The sequence below is a fragment of the Sciurus vulgaris genome (genome assembly GCF_902686455.1).
Source record: "Sciurus vulgaris genome assembly, chromosome: 17".
Lineage (NCBI taxonomy): Eukaryota > Metazoa > Chordata > Mammalia > Rodentia > Sciuridae > Sciurus > Sciurus vulgaris.
The window spans coordinates 11,387,580-11,409,644 of NC_136478.1; the positions used below are offsets into that span (position 1 = coordinate 11,387,580).

Genomic DNA, 22,065 nt, shown 5'->3' on the forward strand with positions numbered 1-22,065 from the left:
TAAGAAACATGCTAAAGGACAGCAGCAACAGAGTTTAAGCAGGACACATTCAAAACTAGGAAGGCCAAAAGACCAGTGGGCAGACTGAAGACTCCCAAGAAAACTTTACCTTCTCTCTTTTCTGGTAAAAGAAACGATGAGATTTATCAACTCAGCCAGGCCTGGTGGTGAACACCTGTAGTCCCAGCAACTTGGCAGTCTGAGGCAAGAGGATTGCAAGTTCGAGGTCAGCCTTGCAACTTAGGGAGATCCTGTCTCAAAATAAAAAAGACTTGGAGATATAGCTCAGTGGATAAGTGCTCCTGGGTTCAATCCCCAGTACCCCCCAAAAGTAATTTTCCTGGATTGGTTGCCAGTGAATTTTTTTTCAAATCTAAGCCATGCAGGCACATAGTTTGAAAAATCACAGTGTACCATGTGGTCAACCTGTCCCAATCCTGGGTCCTGCTTTCCAGAAATAATCACTTGATTAAAACTCTTTTAGCTATTTCTTTGTTGTTTTGTCCATATTTTAAAATAATGTGCTTAGTGTACTGCTATTCCTTGCTTTATAAATTTAAGACACTTTACCAATGAGCTATATCCCCAGCTCTTTTTATTTTTTTACTTTGAGATAAGGTCTTTCTCTGTTCCTGAGGCTGGCCTTGGAAGATCCTTCTTCCTCAGCCTCTCACTGGAATTACAGGTGTGTGCCCCCACACCTAGCTAGACATCGTTTTTTAACTTCTTCAATCTAGTTTTTAAGAAGCACCAACTTGGCCAGAAGTGTAGCTCAATTGTAGAGCACATTAGCATGCACAAGACCCTGAATTCAGTTCCCAGCGCGCGCGCACGCGCACACACACACGGAGGAAAAGCAACAGCAGTAGCACCAATTCCTATTTCACACAAGAAGAGTTGAACATTCTCCTACCAACCCCTGCCCCTTGGCTCCCAGTTCTCTTCCCATTCTTCTAGCTTAATACTGTTATGATGATCATTATGTTAATATTGTTCACTACTGAGCCAGGGTCAGTGGACGCTTATTTCCATTCATGTGTGTGAGCATGCCTTTTCTCTTGCTTGCTTGCAGTGCTGGGGCTTGGACCCAGGGCTGCCTCGCATGCCTGGCAGACACTGTACCACTGATCTACACCCCCAGTCCTACAAGACTTTTCTACTATATTCTGCATTCTACTGTATTTTATATTCCACTCCATTCTGTATTTTATTACATTCTATATTCTGTCAGCTCCCTCTTTCCCCCTGCACACCCCCCTCCAATTCATATCCCTTCTAGAGCCTTTCATTCTCCTGCTCAAATCTGGGGTCTTTGTTCTTTTGGCTTCTGTGCACCTGTTAGGCTGAGACTGCCTTTTCTCCCTCTTCATGGATCTCTCTTGTTTCTTGGAATCTATAGCTTCCTCTTTCTAGATTTCTTCCTCCATTTCAATAAAGCTCATCCTCCAGTAATTTCCTGAGGAAAATGTTTATAGGAGGTAAATTTTTGAAAGCTTGCACGTACGGAAATGTCTGCTTTCTGCCTTCACATTTTATTAGTGCTTTTGCTGGGTACATCACTGCACTGGGAAAGGATTCTCCTTCAGAATGGTGAGGGCATTGCTCTACTGTCAGGCTTCCAGCTTCCAGCCTTGAGAAGTCTGAAGTCTTTGGAGGTCTTGAATCTGTGTGTGACCTCATTTCCCCCCTCTCTGCGAAAGTGTGTAGATTTTTTTTTTTTTTTTTTTTTTTTTAAACGCTGAGGTTCTTAACAGACACCACAATCCCCAGTAGTGAGAAACACCAGTTCCTTTTTGGTTCTCCTTCTAGCCAATAGTGGCTGCCTCGCCGGTTCTACGGCGCATACAGAGCTGTCGGAGTCTACGTAATTCTCTTGCCTTGCCATAGCAGGATATGACAGCTGGAGGGAGTGGAGGGAGTGGCCATCTTTTTCCTGCAGCTCTGCTTGCTGCCTGTAGCAAGTCTGTATACCTGAATAATTCTTTGTGGCAGATTCTGACAAGAAATTGTTCAGTTGACTGGGTTCTGAGTTAGCTAATTGCTCTAATTATATCCATCCAGCATAGGATTTTAGCTTCCAGGCTGGATCCAGGCATTGCTCCTGGATAATGTAGCAGTGTGTAGGACTTTAAAACCTAGACCCCTGGGGCTGGTGGCTTAGCTCAGTGGCAGAGCACTTGCCTAGCCTGTGTGGGGCCCTGGGTTTCATCCCTAGCACAACAAAGGGAGGGGGGAACTAGCCCCCCCCCAAAAAAAAAAAACCAAAAACATCCCAGCTGTGTTGCAGCCAGTGGCAGGGGGAAAAACTTCCCCTTATATGAGAAAGTCTTTTTGGCTGATTTCCTGACCTAGTTGTTACAGAGTTCCATTTTCACGTAAAATGAATCTCTCCTCTCCTCCCCTCCCTTCCGCTGTCTCCTCCCCTCCCCCTTTCTTCCTTCTCCTGTCTCCCTCTCTCGCCTTCCTGCATGTTATCATGAGAAAAGCCGGGGGTGGGGGGATGGGGAGAGCTGGGGGACACAAAGATTTGCTCAACATTCCTCTTAATTCTATCTTTTATTTGTATCTCAATTAAGATATTTTAACCCCTATATCTCAGATTACAGTTTATGACAAGACTGTCAGGCATTCAACAAGCCTTTAGGGCACGGTGCCCAGGCCAGCCTCGGACAAATGCCAGACTACTGACAGCCATTCAAGAATGTCTATCATCTGTTGTGGTAAACAAATGCTTTTCCTCTGCTTGCTTTAAAGTACTTAACTCCCCTTTAGGAACCTAGGTAAGGGTGGATAACAGCTGAGACACTAGCCAGTGCAGAGTTGTTACTTTAATAGGTTTATCACTGGGAATTTATTATGATAAACAAGGCTGACATCATTTTCTGAGATACCTACATTCTGTTAATAAATATTTATTGAATCCCTGCCAGGTACCAAGGCACTCTGTGAGGTGTTGGGGACAAGAAGCATTGGACATCTCCTGTGTGCCCAGCATATGCCAAATGCATTTGCACACATCACAAATGCTCTTATCTCTTTCTGGATTTCTCTATCCTGGCTTGTCCTTTTGGCAAAGTCCTTCTCATCCTTCCCATCTCAGATACTTACCCTTTCTTTCCTACAGCCTTACTGGTTACTTGAGATTCAAAGAAATTAACTTACCCAGGGTAAAAATAAATAGTAATTAAGTGACAGGGACAGATTTCGTGCTCACTGCAAAGCACTGCATGTGAGTACTTTCACAACAAAATAGTATTGCGATATCTGAGACTTTGCTGTACAATGTTCAAATAATCCAGTATGCTTCTCTAATTTCTGATGCTGATCCTGGTCCTTAACATAACTTAGATATGACAATGAACATAGAGAACAAATTAGGGAAGTTCGTTTCCTCTAGGAGGCTGCAGTAGAAACCATCTGGGAGCTATATTGCTTCTGAATACATACATGTGATCTTAAACTTATGGCTTCACAAACTTAACTGAGAGATGGATCAGTGAAGACAGAGGGTAGATGAGTGGTTGCATAGAGCTGGGAGGAACGGGAGTGAAGGAGCACAAGGGGTTTGGTAGGGGTGACACAATTTTAAAATCAGGTTGTGACAATGGACAGACATATTAAAAACCATTATACATTTTAAGTGGGTGAGTTCTTTTCTATATGACTCATATCTCAGTAAAGCTGTTAATAGTATTAGCTGAGAGCTGAGGATGTTGGGAGAGTGCTTGCCTCGCATTTGCGAGGGCCTCGGTTTGATCCCCAGTACTGCCAAAAAAAAAAAAAAAAGTATTAGCTGAAAGAAGGGATGGGTTGATGATCAGCTTTTCCAGCATTCTTTCAGAGTACAAATAAATTTGAGTAGCTGATATTTGTGTTGTTTCCATTACCTTTATGCCTAGAAGAAAATTGGTCTTTGTGAGACTGAGGTCTTATTTTGAGTTTGGTTCTGGTTTAATTGTGAGGGCTCCACTTTTTTGTTGTATCGCTCAGGTGACACTGACAGTGTCCCCCAGCTCTAAGCCTCCTTCCTGCATCCAAGAAGGATGAACACACTCATGCAGTCCTCGCAGTTTCTAGCTGAGCCTCTTGGGGAAGGACAGCACAAAGCCAGTGGTCCCCCAGAAGAGGGTGTTAGTCACAGACAGCCACCAGTGGGAGACCTCATTTTCTCAGCAGGGAGCATGATAACTAAGTTTCCCAGAGCACAAGGACGAATCTGAAAACTGAACAGCTAGCTCTTTTTTAGTTGATCATATTTAGATTTTTTTTTAAGTAGTTGTAGTAGTGTTCCCTCAGGCTGTGCCTGGCATGGTCTGTTTCAACAGACCTTCACCTGCCAGTCATCAATTGTCAGACACCTGTGTCGAGTTCCCTTGGCCATGATCTATAGTCATGTTTTACATCGTGTCCCATTGTGGGTCATGGTCACAAAAGCATGTACTCTGTCAGGTCCCAGAATGCAAAGAAGTTGGATTTTTCCAAGAATTCATTATTCACTCAGAAGTAGGATTGCGTGACTGGAACCTTGGAGAACAATCTGTTTGTCTGAAAAAGCTGCTTTAGCAACCCCTAGCTGACAGACTAAGGAAAGAGACTCTACTTATCATTTTCTCTTGCTATAGAGATGGGAATATTTTTTGGTGGTCAGTGATGCAGTGAGTAAAAATCTTGCATTTATTAAAGAGAAATGATGTTGTGGTTTACAGATGACCCAGCTGTGGCTTGCGTCTATGAAAACCATTTCCTGCATGCAGTAAAAAGATAGTTTTCTGCTTTTGGTACCAAAGTACGTGGGAACAAATATTACTTTGTTGAAATCCATTGCATTCCCATAGCAGGGTGACATCTTAGACTCCTCTTAAATAGCCCCTTCCTGTGGTCACCCTTGTAGAGACCTTTGCTTTCCAAGGGCTCTTTTCACCCTGACTTGTGAGAGTCGGTGTGATAAGGGGAAAGCTGTTGGTGCTGCATCTGGCTTTTTGAGGAGAGGCAGGAGCTGTCCCTGGAGGGAGAAGGGCAGGTAGGGTGAGCTCATTAAGTTGCCCATTGAGGTTAGCAGATTGGGATGTCAAGGAGACCCAGAGACGCTACCCTGGCAACTGAGTAAGCAAGCAACATTGCAGATGCTGCCAAGAAAGGGATTTGGGGGTGGGATCCCAGCAGGAGCACCAAGCGCTGAAAAATTACCTTCTTTACCACTTCATCCTCATCAAATGAATGGACCATAAAGCCCAGTCCCTTCCAGACATATCTGAGGTGTCAGGAAAACACAGCTCTGTCCAACATCCATATCCTTTTCATCTGAGATTTCCCTTGCTTATTTAGGAGCAGTGAGAAGTTTGGGAAGAAGGGGGAATGATTTTGCAAAACGTATGCTAGCCAGCTCATCTGAGTTTGATTTAAAGCCATGTGGTTAATGTGCCTACCCATTTCTAAAAAGGGGCAGACATGACCCGTTTTAAATGAGGTCTCTATGATACAAGCCTAAAGGAATCATTTCTGGTCTGACTAAGAACACCCCCTTGTGACCTCAACCTGGGAGGTGCCCAGCATTTGAAATTTATTTATGTTGACATCCTCAGATTTTTTCCATGAGGAGACAGAGGCTTGCCTGGGAGAAAAAAGAAAGCTGAAAGTCAAAGAAAAAGCAGAACACTGAGGTTTGAGAAAGCATGCCAAGTCCCCCGTCAGCATTTAGCCGAACAACCCTTCTTTGATTCACATTGATCTTCTGTGCTTGGTGCTTTGCTTCTCATGTTGGTTAGTTGGAGAGATGTGCCATTTGCCCAGCAGTGTTGTCTTACTGAGAACGATGATGTGTGTGTGCTTCCTGCCCTCACACCAGTGCAGGCCTGCACAGGCGTGGCACAGTGACAGCAGAAAGCCAGGCAGTGTTCTCCTTGAGAGGGGTCATTGCCTTTTAAATGCCAGTTCCTGGTTTCACTTTGGCTTCTCTGTGCTTGCAATTGGTTGGGAACCCACATGGAGCCAGTATCTGGAAAATGAGCTGTGTCTTCCTCACTTGAACTCACAATGTTTTATGTAAAGAAAAGTAATAGTTCGGGCTTTGTTAGAAACTGTATTTAATAATTCCTTTAAGATTCTGCCTCAGAAATGTCAACGGTGTATTTGTGTTGGTCAGTTAAATTATTCTCCCCGTCATATCTGATGGTACAAATTAAGGTAGTAGCAGTTCCCACCTTGGCAACAAAGCATCCCCACCCCAGGCACAGTCCTAGCTCCCAGTAAATTTCCTCCTTAGGGAGCCCACCAGCCTCTTCTACTCCCTTACTGTTGGGACATGGTGGCATGTCCCTGCTTCGCCATAAGCCCTCCACTTGGGAATGACACAAGGAAGGAAAATGCTGGAGCACAGGCAGGAAGGGCTGTGGCATTATCTCTTTCCCGGGGAATGAGCGAAGCTGCATTGGAATGGGACAAAGGGGACGGAAGTCAGAAGTCTCATCCCAAGAGGTTGGGACCTGGCCAGAGGGTTTTTACTTTCCAGTAATTTCATGTCATTTAACCCTTTGCCTTTTCTGTAGTCACTGCTCTTTTACTTCTTCAAGACTTTCTCAAAGCTAGCACTTTATTATCTATCCTCTGGGGATTTTCTGTATATGTGTCCTTCAGATAGGATCCTTTACCATGCATTCACCCCTGTCTCTCCTTAGATGTGGCCAGGGCATGACAGAGCAAAGCACCAGAAATAAGACACAGTCAAAAAACTTCTAACTTCTGGGAGTATTACCCCACAAATTATACCTTGATTATAGTTAATGAGAGGGTAAACGTACCTTTCCAGTGAGAATTCCTGCAGTCACCATACCCGAGGACCACACTTAGCATTCCTGGTGTAGGCCAACCTGACACTGTGTGCCCCCTGGTGATGTTGCAGTGACAAGTACCCAGACTCATCTGCTTAGTATGCCTACCAGAAGTGTTTAACCTGAATCTGCTCATAGGAAGCAGTGAATCCACTGAGCAGCTTTCTATAAGACAGTCAAAGTGGACTCTTCAAAACTGACAATGACACCAAAGGCCAAAAGGCAATGGACTATGCTTGATTTAAAGATTGAAGAGGACTGGGGGTGTAGCTCAGTGGTAAAACACTTGCCTAGCATGTGCAAGGCCCTGGGTTCTGTCCTCAGTACTGGGAAAAAAGATTAAAGAAACTTCCAAATGTGGTCTGTGGTGGGAGAGAATGAGAAACAACTGTCAAGGCCATTTTGAGCTGGCATCAAGGGAAATTCGAATCTAAACTTGGTCCCTAGATTATATCATATCAGTGTTAAATTTCTTGGCTATAATTAATATAAGGTGTTGAATGCATGTGGGAGAGCATCTTAGAAGATACATGCTAAAGTATTTAGAGGTAAAGTGACATGGTGTATGCAAATTCCTTAAAAATAACTCCACATTCCCCCTCCAGAAGTAAATATTTACAAAAAGAAAAGGCAGGGCTGGGGCTGTAGCTCAGTAGCATAGCACTTGCCTAGCATGTGTGGGGCACTGGGTTCAATCCTCAGCACCACATAAAAATGAAACAAATAAAATAAAGGCATGCTCTCCATCTACAACTACAAAAAAAAATTTTTTTTAAAGTTAAAAGGCATAAAAGTATCAGCCAAATGTTAATACTTGGTGAATCTAAATGAAGAGCATTCAGATAGTGGTGTCTCTGCGCTTTCAATTTTTCTGTTGGTCTGACATTTTTCAAACTAGCAAATTGAGGGAAATTTCTCTCTATAGATCATATTGGAGTTCTTGGGTTTGATACTAGGGATTGAACTCCTCGGGGATTTTTTTGGGGGGAGGACCAGGGGGTGCTGGGGATTGAACTCAGGGCCTTGTGCTTGCGAGGCAAGCACTCTACCAACTGAGCTATATCCCCAACCACAGAGATCCTTTACCACTGAGTATATCCCCAGTCCTATCTATGTTTAATTTATGCAGTACTGGGAAATTGGACTTAGGGATACCCTACCACCGAGCAAAACCCTTTAGAGACAGGGAATCGATGCCAAGGTTGGCATCAAACTTGGAATCTTCCTGCCTCAGCTTCCTAAATTGCTGTAATTACAGACATTTACCACCATTCCAGGCCACATTAGAGTTCTTATACCAAGTGACTTTATTTTTCATAGCCCTGCCAATTATCTCCTTAAGATTTTAAAGCAAACAAAACAAGAGTCAGCTAAGAGGCTGATTAACTCTGGTGCCCATTTCCATCATTATTATATATTGGTATACCAGAAGACCTTCCTTTAGACCAACTACATGATAGGCCAATTCTAAAATGCTTTGTGAATCTGGGAAATATTTTTGCTTTAAAAATAGTTTCTTTTATTTCCTTTTATTTCTCCTGAATGATAAAAGATGAACTGGACATATAAATTCAGTGCCTAGAGAAAGAGTAATTGTTTATATTTTTCAAATAGCTTTATTGAAATATAATTCTCCATACCATGGCAGTTTACCCATATAAATTCTATAGTTTTATTGAAGGATTTTCCCACCTATTACCCTGACAAGAAACTTTAGTATATTCACAGAGTTGTTCATCAGTCACCATAGTTTTAGAACCAGTATCTGGAAAATGAACTGTGGTTTTCCAGCATAGTCTATAGTCTTTGCAATGGAGAATTTCATTTCTCCAGGAAGAAGTCTTACACCCTTAGCTACCACTCTCAGCTTCCCAGCCCTCCTATTCTCTGTCTGTCCTGCAACATTTCATCTGCTTCTGTCTATATGGATTTGCCTGGTCTGGACATTGCATATAGATGGAATCATGTGGTGCATGGTCCTTTGTGACTGGCTTCTTTCACTTAGCATGTTTTCACAGTTCATCCGTGTTGTAGCATGTATTGGTTCCTTTTATTTTTATAGTCCATTAAGTAGCTTATCTTGTTGTCTTTGAAAATAATTACTCCATTCCTTTTCTTTCTATCCAGATAGACAACAGTAATTGTAAACATTCAGTCACTAGACTCATATGCATCTCATACGCTTTGGTTAGGGGCACTCAACAACTTAAACTTTCAACTTGAGGTTGAAATTTCTTTTTTTTTTTTTGGGAAAAAAAAAAAAAAAACAGTTTGATGATATTTTGCTCTCTGAAGAACTGAGGCATGTTCCATCATCTAACATCCCTCAGAAGCAGGAATGGGATGAGTGTTCAAATACTGTACCTTAAACCTTACATTCCTGACTGTTAGTTCCCATCCTTTTGCATCCTCGAGTGGCATTTCTCTGCATCACACATGTGAATCAGGCATTGCAGACACCTGATGTGTACCAAGAAAGGTGGGGAGATGGGGGCATCCATTCTTTCCTAACACTTAAGAAACTCAGGTTCTTTCCAAAAGGTCTGAACCAAGCAGATTAATAAACAGACAACACATACTGAAACCCACTGCATTGGCCATTTCAGTGGAATAAGTAGACCATAGAGTCCTCCTATTCATAAAGAAAGGGACATAGCTGTCTTTTGGAGTATGGTGCTAGGAATGGTCCTGCCCAGCAGGTCAGTTAACTTGTTCCAGAGAAAAAGTCCATTCCAGTGTTACTTGAGAACACCTAACCCCAATTAGCTGTCTCAAACTGAATGTCATTGATCATGACAGAGACCAGGAGACTATGCAATTGGAGCACCTCTGTTCTTTGGGGAAAACTGTTCATGTCTTCTTGGCTGTCATGGATGAGGTTATCTTATCTAGCAAGAGCTCTTCGTGTAAGGTCTCTCAGTTTTGAGTATAGTGTTAAATCTTTTTGTTATGAAAAAAAAAATCATTTGGGTAAGTCCACTGTCAAATTCCAGGGACGTAGTTCATAAAAAATATAAGGGTCATGTACCACGGGCAAGTAAAGAATGAGTAGGACTTGCTTTCTGTGTACAGGGAGTTTCAGGACAACCAGCAAAATAAGAATTCACCCCCTTGCTCATCACCACCAGTAATAGAAACTGGGGCGTGGAAGGATCTCCAGAGTTTTCTGTCCCTGGCTGTATCAACACAGTGGAGAAGATAGTAGACTGAGTGTTAGAAGCAAATGAGTGCTGCTCCAGGGTCTCCCACCATGAACTTGGGCAGGGTTCATTCCCTTTTTGGAGTGCAGCTTATCTATACAAGAAGATTTGAATTAAACAGCCCTTCAGCTGCTCCCTCTGTTTTCTTGTTTATTTATTTGTTTTTGAGACAGCTAAATTGTCCAGACTGGTCTCAGTCCTGGGATCCTCCTGTCTCAGCCTCCCAAGTAACTGGGATTACAGGTGTGCATGCCCAGCCGCACCCTTTGTTGTCCCCCATAGCCTGTGGGTACAGTGTGTCTATATGTTACTCTTCTCCATTAGATTTTCTCCTCAAAACCAAAGATTAATACCATATATTTTTTATGTCCCCAGTTCTACGCACAGTGTCTGGTAGACATAAGATCCCAGTTATCTCTTTTGGTTGAATACAATGAGTGAATGAATGACTCTTAAATTCCTTCCCAAACCAAAAATACTTTGCAGTGGATGGTTGGGTGCCTGGGGTTGATTTTAAGGACCACAGGCAAAGATCATCAGACTCGACAAGGTGGAGTTTGTCATTTAGTTACAGTGAAATTTGTTAAAATTACATTTCTCTGGCTAAAGAGAAGCAGAGTATTTTCTAGCAAATTATGATTGTAAATTCAAAATCAAAAATGAAAAAGATGACCTGTCATTTTGCCTTCTGTGTTTCTTTTGCTCTTCTGCGTTAATGAGTCTATTTTGGAAAAGGTCTTTGTTGGGGTCTAGTATTGAGGCAGGTCCTTGGGCTAGTTGTGATGAGAAGGGCTTGTTGAATATAATTATGCTGATTGATCTGATGGACAACTGAGCCAAATACAGCAGGAAGGAAAGTTTGGTCAGTCTCCTTCCACTAGTGTGAGCTACACTCAGCTCTGCTCTCTCGCAGCACAGAAGCTGGCTGATTAGAGAGAAGGTCATGCTCCATGTCTTTACATAGAATCTGTGGTAGCAAGGTCATTAACAGAGTGATATTCAGGAGAAGGTGGTTAGGTGGTAGAAATGTCATTGTGACATAAGACATATCTTGGTAATATTTTGGTCATGTCTCTGTGTTATTCTGGGTGTAATCTATGAATGAGCAAATGCATGGTGTTTCCTTGAACTTTGACTTGTAGGTCAGGTGAGCATTCTCTTGAATGAAGTAGCATTAGGGGATGGTCTTTCAAGGCTGACTTTCTGTCAGTACCTGCCCTCTGGCTTAGGATCCAGAACAAAGAGAAATCAGTGGTTCTCCTGATCTGGAACTGCACTGGTACCTAGTAACAACAGAGAAATCCTCATCCCCAGGGGAGTCCTGACTCGCCCTTCCCAGCTTCCAAATGCTCGGAGGAAACCAGTGCTGACTTACTCTCTTCTGGGTAGCTGCATCCTCAGAGTGGGAGGCCCACTGAAGGGCCTCTGCCCAGAAGCTGACTTACCTGCCCTGGGTTCTTGGAAGCCTGATGGATACACCCTAGTGGCAGAGATGGGGGCAGAGTCATGGCAGATCTGCCCTCCTGAGAGGTGAATTGATACCAGAATTATGCCCCTGAACTGTACCTCAAGGTGGGAGAGTGATTAGGAGCACCCAGACACATGCAGGGAGCCCACATGCCAGATTCTAGGAAGAAGCTGCCTGTCTCTCGGTGAGGATGAGCCTCCTGCATGTGTGGACCGCTGCAATCAATGCATCATTCACTTTGTTTGGATGCAATTAAAGGCAGGTTATTTCACTTTAGAGACTAGCAAATTAGGGTGTCATAAACCACGTTAATGATTCAGTGAAGGTAGAACTGGAATCTTTCCCCCAAAGCATAGTAGCACAAGTGACATTCTGCTAATATTTAATGGTAAACAAAGTGCAAAGGGAGATTATGACTGTTTTCCTTTTCTGGAAACCCCCTCACTGCTATATGACCAAATATCATTTTCTTCTAGACCTCTCAAAGTGATTTGTCCAAAAAATGGCATAACCTGGGAATGCCATCAGAGGTATAGGCTGAGGTGTGAGAGTGTACATAGCCTGGGTGCTGCTTACATAAAATGGGGAGCGTTGGAATGTTGAGAGTGGGTAGGAGAATAAAAGTGGACATTAGGGCTGGGGCTGTAGCCCACTGGCAGAGCGCTTGCCTGGCATGTATGAGGCACTGGGTTCAATCCTTAGCACCACAAAAATAAAAAATAAACAAATAAAGGCATTCTGTCCACCTACAACTACAAAGAAAAAAAATATATATATATATATTTTTTTTTTTTTTTAAGTGGACATTATTTTTCTTAAAAATCCCCAATTTCGAAGTGCTCTTGAACACCTGTTATTCTACAGAAATCTGGTTCTTTCCCAACAATTTGTGATCCAGGGGACATTGTTAACTGTGTTAAACACCCACTGACTGCGGAACTATACCCATGTAGCATCGGGAGGTTTAGAGACACAGGAACTTAAATATCCACGGAGAAAGAGATTACACAAGGAAAATCATTTTTCTCCTAAATGTCTTAGATAGATTCCCCTCGAAGCAAAACTTAAGACAAGAATTTCGAGAACAGGGAGTTTATTTGCAAAGTGATGGTAGAAAGCAGGATTGAGGGGCAGGAAGACTACAACAAAGAAGAAAAGCCAGTATAAGCTTGTGTTTTCAAGGCCATGGGGACACACCCCCAGAACTTCAGAGAAGTATTCAACCTGCCAAAATTGGCCTGTGTAAGGGTAAGTGACTGGCCCATTTAACCACGTATCCAGCCAGTACTTGCAACATGTGAGCAAAGGGTGGCACCCACCTATAATGCCAGTGACCCAGGAGGCTGAGGCAGGGGATCACAAGTTCAAGACCAGCCTGGGCAACTTAGCAAGACCCGTCCTCAAAATAAAAAATATAAAGGACTGGGGATATAGCTCAGTGGTAAAGCACCCCTTGGTTCAATCCCCAGTACTCTAAACAAGGAAACAAGCAGGCAGAGTAGAGGAGGCCCTGTGGCCAGCGAAGTAAAGCCTCTAGGTGCGTGTGTTTGATGGGGTGTTGACGGTCTGAGCTTTTCCCAGAACTGCACAATGCTGCTGCTGCTGCTGAAATGAGAGCCCCCGAGTGCCTGCCACAGAAGGTCAGCACCATCAGACGAAGAGAGCCAGGGAGCAAGGGAAACGCCACAAGGGCATCTGACCCAGAGATCAGAGAGAACACAGGGAAGGCTTCCAGGAAGAACTGGTTTCTCTAAGAGGGTAGAACTAGGTGGATGAAAGGAGGCAGGTAGAGGTGAACTGCAGGTTCAGGACTGTGAAGCATAGGTAACAGAGCAGCTATGACAAGAGAAGATCAGGGCGACCTTTGCAAGTTAAGAAGTTTAGACTTTATTGTAAGAGCGATACAGGGTCAGGGAAAAGATATAAGCAAAAAGACATGAGGATAAGTTTTGAGTTTTAAGAAAATTTGTCCTACAGACAGCATTTCAATAGATGCCCGGTTAGGACCATTGAGGTGTGGGACAAACGAAGCCAGGGAGACTAGTGAAGAGACCAAATTATCCAGGTGTAAGAGCCAAAGCAGTAGCAGTGAGGAAGGGGAAATTAAAAGATTTGGGACATTAAATTTCCATATCCCAGCGATGTTGCTCAGGGGTAGAGCACTTAACTAGCATGGGTGAGGCCTGGGTTTAATCCCCAGCACCACAAAACGAAAGAGAGAGAGAGTTAGTTCTATATTCCCACTGTGCTCTGCTTGTGATAAAATTGTGTATGTGTGTGTTGGTAGATTGTTATAGGGAATGAGTTATCTGGGAAATAAAAGTTTAGAAAACATGCTTCGAAAGCTCGTAAAGAGCAATTTGGAGTCATCTTAAGCAAAAATAAAATGGCTGTCAAAAATCTCTCAAGCAACTTTTTATCTTAGAGGCACAACAGCACAGTACACCATGCCGAGTCCAGAGAAACCTCACCTCACTTTCTCCTGGGTCTGCATTTTCTATTGGTTTGACCTTTGTTGTATCATTTAACCCTCTGAACTTTGTTTATTTGTCCAACTCAACACAAGAGTGGTGGTGCGGGCCTGTTCCAAGTTGATCTTAAGCTCATCATTAGTGGGGTGTGACCACAGGGGAAGCTGACATCCTCTGGACCAGGGTTAATAGAATAAGAGCATTTAGGGCAGTTGTTTGACCTCAAAAGTCTTGTGTTTAGTGTGCACGCTGTCCTGTTGGCTCTCAGCAGGGCACACGTGGGGTTTTATAATGCACTGGGGGGCTACTAGGTCATCTGGAAGATGATCCCCTTCTGTGCTCATGGTGTGCTGTCCCAGGCTGTAGTGAGGGTCAGATGAGAGTGGCTATGAAAACACTTAGACCAAGCATTGTGACGTTAGCTCCTGGTCTTTAAATGTTTTAACTCTTGCATATCTACGTGTGGCAGAAAATAACTTCCAGTTTCCTATCTGCTGGTAAATAACTTGTTTTAGTTTCATAAAAAGACCAAAAGCTATGTTCTCTCCATAGTTCCTTCCCCTCGGAACCACGTCCTTACAAAGTAGCTGCCTTCTGTTTTTCTTACTTTATCTCATACGTGTAACATTGACTAGAAACATTTGACCTCCAAGGCTTGAATTTGGGCATGTGGGGTTTCTCCCCAGCCCTTGATAGCATCACCAGCAACCAGAGCACGGGCTGTACGTTCCCTGCTTTCAGGATGAGAGATGTTCCCCACACTCCTGGGAAAAACCAGGCCCAACTCATAGGGTTGAAAGGCAGCTGATTTTAGAGCCCTTTTATGGTACTGTGACTTCTTGCTCATCGGTGCTGGGAACTGGTTCTTACTCTTGAAAGAGCCCCCTGGGGCTTCAGAGCACAAATGATGACAGTGACTCAGTGGCCAACATTTGTGGCACCTTGACCCTGTGCTGGGTGCTATTTTAGCCCTTTCCTTAGAAGATGCCGCAGCCCATGAGTAAGCATTCACTTTGTCCCTTAGGAAACCAAGGCACATGCATTTAAATAACCAGCCTCTACTCCCTCAAGCAGAACTGGAATTTGGACCCTAGCATGTGACTCCAAGGCCTTGCTTGAGTCCCACCACTCTCCTCCCTCTTTGCAAGCAGAGACCTGCCACACTAAGTACACAGAGGTTTGAAGAGGTTGGGGTTTCCTATCTGCAGCACCTCAGAGCAGTCAGAGATGTTAGGCAGGAAAAGCACATTAGAATTCTGCTCCACTTATAGTGTTCTTCACACTAGGAAGGAAATACCCTAGTATTTCCTAATGGATTCCATTAAGATAAATGGCTCCAATCCAGGGAACCCTATGCCCACCAGAAAAACCTAATCAGAAGATCAGAGATTTTAGCTGGGTGCAATGGCACCAACCTGGGCGACTTAGTGAGACCCTGTTTCAAAATAACAAGACTGGAATAGAGCACCCTTGGGTTCAACCCCCAGTGCTATTAAAATAAATTTTTTAAAAAGAGAGCTCAGAGGGCTGGGGATATAGCTCAGTTGGTAGAGTGCTTGTCTCACAAGCACAAGGCCCTGGGTTCGATCCCCAGCACCACAAAAAAAAAAAAAAAAAAAAAAAAAAAGAGAGAGCTCAGAGTTTTTACATGTTTCATATTTTCTCTTTTCTTAGGTTAAAAAGATCAAGTGGCATGAGCAGCCTTTTGGGGAAAATTGGATCCAAGAAGCAGAAAATGAGCACCCTTGAGAAGTCAAAATTGGACTGGGAAAGCTTCAAGGAGGAGGAAGGGATAGGAGAAGAACTCGCCATCCATAATCGAGGGAAAGAAGGGTAAGGAGTAGATTGGATTCCTTTGACATCACAGAACTCTGGAATGAGTCATTACAGACATACTGCCCAGCTTCAGCAAGCAGGAGCTTTTCATGGTGAAGCAAAAAAATGTGCTATGATTTGTCAGTGACACTGTGCTAACGTGGGGCAGGTCCCGTCAGAAAGCCACAGGGTGAAGGGAAGAAGGGCGTGCGCGCAGCATTGCTCTGAGCCAGTCACGTCTGCCAGACTGGATTTTTTAAATTACAGCTCCAGTGAACTCTAAGTCACCTGGTTTATTCACGTGGTCAGATCTAGCTCATGATAGCAATGTTGGCCTAATCTGAACTGTACAAATTAGGAATCTTGAGTTCAAGTGCTTCAAAAGCAGAGCCAACAGAGTACCTAGTGTTGTCTCATTATGTTGTTTTTTCGTTTGGTTTGGTTTTGGTTTGGTTTGGTTTTGGATTTTGTCATTGTGGCCCAGGGTAGGGCTTCACCCTCACTTGTATGATGCACTCCAGGCCATCGAGTGAACCCCTCCCTCTTCATTTTGGAATATGGAGAAGGTGTCTATGAACTGTGTGTTCAGTTGTAAAAGGGTCCCTTCCTTGTCACATTTGTTTTCATGATAATTGAATTTTAAAACAAGAAAGAAATTGGGTTCCACAAGTACTGGAACCTCAGGAGGAGATAAGGAACAGAGTTACAGAAGTGTGTCCTTGGCTCCAGGTCAACATTGCCCACCCCTAACAGTGAAAGAAAGTGTTGACTGGCCCCTCCTACAACTCAGGGTGTTCATCGGCCCCACCCCTCACCAGTAAGATCTCTGATGGCACAGGAAGTACCTTGGAGGCTCAGCTCCTTTACTGATAAAATCGGGGTAATGATACACCTCCACCATGTAGTTGTAAGGATCTTGTGAGATACCATATATAATACATAAATCCCTTTGCAGAGCACCTGTCACACAAAAACCTGCATTAAGTACAAATTATTCAGACTAGTAATAACCTAAATTATAATTAAGACAGGTAGGAGATTTTGTGGGGGAGCCATATTTCTAAAATAGACTTCAACATTATTTGAATGAATATTTGAATGAAAGCCAACCAATATGTTTTAAGATTAAAAAGTGTAAATGACTTTGTAAGCTTGTTCAGCTATCATATCCAGGTCAGTCTCTTTATGCGGAAAGCCTTAGTACAGAGGCAGAGGCAACAACGCTCTCTGGGGTAGGCCCTGGACAAAATGAAGACAGGAGTTGGTGTTACGTCCTCAAGAGGGGCAGCTCTTGGAGAAAGTTGGAAAGCTCTTGGAAAGGTTGTGCCCAAACCTTCCCCCTCTGGTTCAGCTCTAGTGACTCACAACTCCTGCCTGTTCACTTTTGCTCAGGAATCTTAAGCTACACTTCATTGATTATATGGGTTGGACAATGTTCACTCTGCTCAAGCTAACAGAGGTCTTATAAAAGTAAGGAATGGTGCTATTAAAGATAAGGAAAGTTAATAAAATATAGGCTGGAAGAGAAAACAGGATTAAAAAGGACATCTGCCCAACAAGGACTTTTTCAGGCAATGGAAAAAAAATGTAAGTGAGTTAGGGAACAACTAATAGCATGCCACTCGTGTGCTCTGCTTTTCCCTCCTGTATCTGAGGCTCTTCGCCCAACCCCCACCCCCCACCACCACTAGATGATTCCACAGATCTGAGTGTATTTTTCCAGTGCAGTTCTGGTGACTTCTGTGCTCTGCCTCAGCTCTTCGTGCCTGCCTTCCTCAGTGCACCCCCCAACACCTGCACTTCCTAACCTTCCTCAACTTCTGCAGGCAGATTAAGGAAGCCTGACTGCCACTCCAGGGAGGGGACTACAGCTCTGCGACTCACCTTAGCTAAGCATGAGAATCCCCTGAGAACACTTCCCAAAATTCAGACAATAAAGCCTCCCCTGGATATAGCTGCTGTATTGCCTCTAGAATAGGCAGATCACAAATATCTGTATCTTTTAACCATTCTGCAAGTGATTCTAATGCACAGCTGGGGTTCACAATCACCAGACCACAGGATCAAAATAATAGAGCTGAGAGCCAGACAAGCAGTTGCTGGCTAAGCCTTCTCAACACACACACACAACTAGGGAGCCAACTCCAAAGTAGATAAAGTTGAGATATGTGAACAGTACGAGCATTGAAAAGAGGGAGAGATGTTGACAAAATGTGCCTATTTAGCCAGGCACAGTGGCACATACCTATAATCCCAGCTGCTTGGGAGCTTGAGGCAGGAAGATGCAAGTTTGAAGACAGCCTGGGCAACTTAGCCAGATCTTGTCTCAATATAAAAAATAGAAAGATCTGGCATGTAGCTCAATGGTAGAGCACCCCAGTTTCGATCTCTAGTTCTGGAGGGGAAAATGTACATTTTTCTAGAATAAAATATATAATTTCTAGAGTAATGGATGGAGAAAAACTGAATGATTTTTTTAAGTTAATCAAAGAAGATATAAAAAGAGAGTACAGAACCATGCCGGGGTGGTGATGCATGCCTGTGATCCCAGCTACTTGGGAGGCTGATGCTGGAGGATTGCAAGTGCAAGCCTGGTCAACCCTGTCTCAAAATAAAAAGGGCTGGGATATATTTCAGTGGTAGAGTATTTGCCTAGCATGTGGGAGGCCCTGGGTTCACTAGTACTGGAGAAAAAAAAGAAAGAAAACTGGACACAGTGGCACACGCCTATAATCCAGCAGTTTGGGAGGCTGAGACAGGAGGATTACAAGTTCAGAGCCAGCCTCAACAAGTTAGTGAGGCCCTAAGCAACTTATTGAAACCCTGTCTCAAGATAAAAAATAAAAATGACTGGGAATGTGGTTCAGTGGCTAAGAGCTTCTGGTTTCAATCCCCAGTACCAAAAAAAGGAAGGAAGGAGGGAAGGAAGGGAAAAGAAAAGCAGGACCAAGAGGGATGCACATAATAGAATGGTAGATTTAAGACTAAATTTATTAATATTTTCATTAAATGTAAATAAACTTGGGCTGGAGATATAGCTCAGTTGGTAGAGTGCCTGCCTTGAAAGCACAAGGCCCTGGGTTCAATCCCCAGCACTACAAAAAAAAAAAAAAAAAAGTAAATAAACTAAATGCTCTAGTTAAATGACAGATTAAATTTTTAAAATCAAGACCTCTAAAGAGATTTGTCCAAAATATAGTACGTAGGGATATTGCAAATTTAAAAATGAGGGAGAAGATAGATCATGCAAATACTAATCATAAGAAAGTTTATGTAGCCATAGTAATATTAGACAAAATAGGTTTTAAGGTAAAAACATTACCCAGAAATAAAGGAGTTTCTTCATTCAATAAAAAGATCCAATTCATCTGGGAGATATAACAGTTTGGAGTGCACCATTTGGCATTGCCTCCTGAATTTCCACATAGTCATTCTCTATAATTCAGCAGTTCCATTCCTAACTTTTTTCCCAACAGAAAGTCGGTTATATATTCTCCAAAAGACACTATGACTATGCAAGTAAAGTGTGGTCTCTTCACTCTGTGGGATACTGTTTCTGCAATGGGAATGGACATGGATGAATTACAATAACATAAAAGTGAAAAGAGCACATGCTTTATGGTTCCATTTATGTGATGGTCAAAAACAGGCAAAAGCAATATGTCCATTAGATCAGTTTGTGAAAGAAGCAAGTCACAGAAGAACGCAATGCAATTCTATTTTCATCAAATTCAGAAAGAGGCACAACTAAACTTTAATGTTGAAGAAACCAAAAAACTTGAAAGCAAGAAAATGAGGTCCCAAAGTCCTACACAAGCTCATTACACCCGATTGGGCTGGAGGTGTGGGGTAGGAGTTGTGCAGGGGTCTCCTTGAGGCAGGCAGCCTTTTGCCCCTTTACTCAGTGGCGGCCACGTCAGCACTTGTTTTATAACAATTCATTTGCTTCGCTCTGTGTAGTGAGGGTGGGGTATGCTGGGGACTGAACCCAGAGTCTTGGACATGCTAGGCAAGAGTTCTGCAGCTGAGCAACATCCCTGGCCCCTTTTATTTTATTTTGAAATATATCTCACTAAATTACCCACACTGGCATTGCTTCCGCCTCCTGAGTAGCTGGGATTATAGTCAAGCACGACCACACCCAACTGCCACACCTTCTGTTCTTGGGTTATATTTACAGTAAATAGATTTCAAATCTTGGCCCTGCCACCCACCTGCCCCAGTTTCTTCATCAATAAAGTAGAAATTCTTTAATATGACTCTCAGGATTCTTGTGGGAATTAAATAAGTTGGGGAAATGCCTGGCATGTTTTTTTTTTTTTTGGCCTGGCATGTTTATAAATAGGAGCCCCCTCTCTTTCCCTGGCCCCCAGTCCTCTGCTCAGATTTCTTTCTCCCACCTGCCATTATTGACCAAGACTCAGGCCTTACTGGAAATCTAGATGCTTTATCCATTTAAATCTCTACCAGCTCTTCAGGAATATGTTACACAGCAGTACGAAGCAGAGCTTTGGGACATCTCATACTCTCCCTGACTGGCTTTTGTCCCTTTGCTGAGCTTTTCAATTTGGGAATCTGGGCCCTGGGCAGCCACCTCTTCTCCCCAGGGATGTTTACTAGTTCCAAGACTTGGCTACCATTTTCTGCTGATGGATTAAAAAGCATGGAATCCCCTCCCTTGACCGTTCCACTGAGCTCCAGGCTTAGGTCTCAACTGGTAGGTTGACATCTCCATATGATGATGTCCAAAGCACACATCAACATCCAGAACCAAATACTTGGTCTCTCTCCATAAATGAACTCCCTTCCTCAGACTTCTCAGAAAAATGCCACCATTGTTGTCCAGCTGCTGTTAGAAGAAAACTTGGTCATCGTCCTTGATTTCTTCTTTCCATGACGTCCAGCAAGTCTAGTTTGTGCCCCTGTCACAAAGTATTTTAGCCCATCTTTCTTTGTACACTACCCCCTACCCAGAGTCAGCTAAAGATCCCTGCTCTGCCCTCTGCCTCTTCCTCTACCTTTTCATTCATTCTCCCCCAGCTGCTGAAGTGAGTGTTTAAAAGTAGAGACCATTTTCAACTCCCTGCAGAGAGCCCTTCAGTAGCATTTTCAATCCATGCCCAACTCCTTACCAGGGACCCTCCCTGAGCCTTTTCCTACCCACCTCTATCCTCTTCTTCCCTGCTTGCTGGAACTAGGCCTTACTGCTAGCACTGTAGCACTAGTCCCCCAGAAGGCTTGGGTTTGCCATCTGAGACTTTGGAAACCACTCTCTAGAATAGCCTATACCCCCTCAGTCACATCATCCTCTTTGATTTTCTCCATTACACGTATTGACTGATGCATGTTGTTTTTTATTCATCTTTAATAATGCTCCAGAGCAGAGTCTTATTCCCAACTCTGCAACAGCTCCCAGCCCAGAGCAGGTGCTGCACCATTGCAGTATCTAAATGCCTATTCTGCTAGCTAGTAAATAGCCATGACTTTGTTTGGCAGCCTAATAGGATTAGCACTAGCCACCCAGAAAAGATGGGCATAATGTATCATCAGTATGTCTCATCCAGGCACCATTTTCAGTCAGAAAAATTGGTTGAAATGCCTGTGCCAGAACCAGTTGTTTGCCCAGCAAGGAATTGTCGCTTTTCCTCTGAGCCCCAGCCCCTGGGCCCATGTAGCATTTCAGAATCAGTGTCAGCAGACCACTGGGTGTTGAACATGGTTTCCTCTAGGCCTCTGTACCTATCACACGAGTGTCCTGGTGGTGTGCAGCAGCAGCAGCAACTGAGCATCTGACAATGCCAAGGCAGAGGCCAGAAGGCTTAGGGAAGGGAACCGATGAATGCACAAAAAGAAGAAAAACACAGACTTTGTAGTGACTACTGCTGTCTGTCCAATCAAATTGAAGGTCACAGAACTTGTGATTGGAGGCCAGGTGTCTGTGATTCTGAGTGACATGAAGAAGGGACCAGTGAAAATAATATTCTTTCTCCAAAGAATCTATCTTTATGACCCCCAGGAGTCCTTCTTCTCGAACCAGTACAACCTCAAGGAGGTACAGAAAGAAGCCACGGAGAAGAAACTGAATTAAAACCATTGCTTTGTGAGTCTGGCTCTCAGGATGTTTGCAAGTTAGATCCTGGGTTGTTGTGGACATGCCTGTGCAGTATTGGGCAGTTTGCTTTTCAGTTGCATTTCTCAGGGCAGAAAATTCTCATTACATCAGTCCTAGAGCTTTAGTCTAGGAACTGAAGTGTAACTCCTTTCATCCCTTGTTTGTGCCACCC

General features: G+C 43.4%; 1 protein-coding gene across 1 annotated transcript in view; it reads left to right on the plus strand.

Annotated features, from left to right (window-relative positions):
- Nucleotides 1–22,065, plus strand: part of CFDP1 (craniofacial development protein 1) — a 114,466-nt gene that overhangs the window by 87,282 nt on the left and 5,119 nt on the right. Inside the window, exon 6 of the mRNA XM_079119685.1 lies at nt 15,641–15,799. Within this exon, the coding sequence (XP_078975811.1) occupies nt 15,641–15,799 (159 nt within the window). The remainder of the gene's footprint in view (nt 1–15,640; nt 15,800–22,065) is intronic.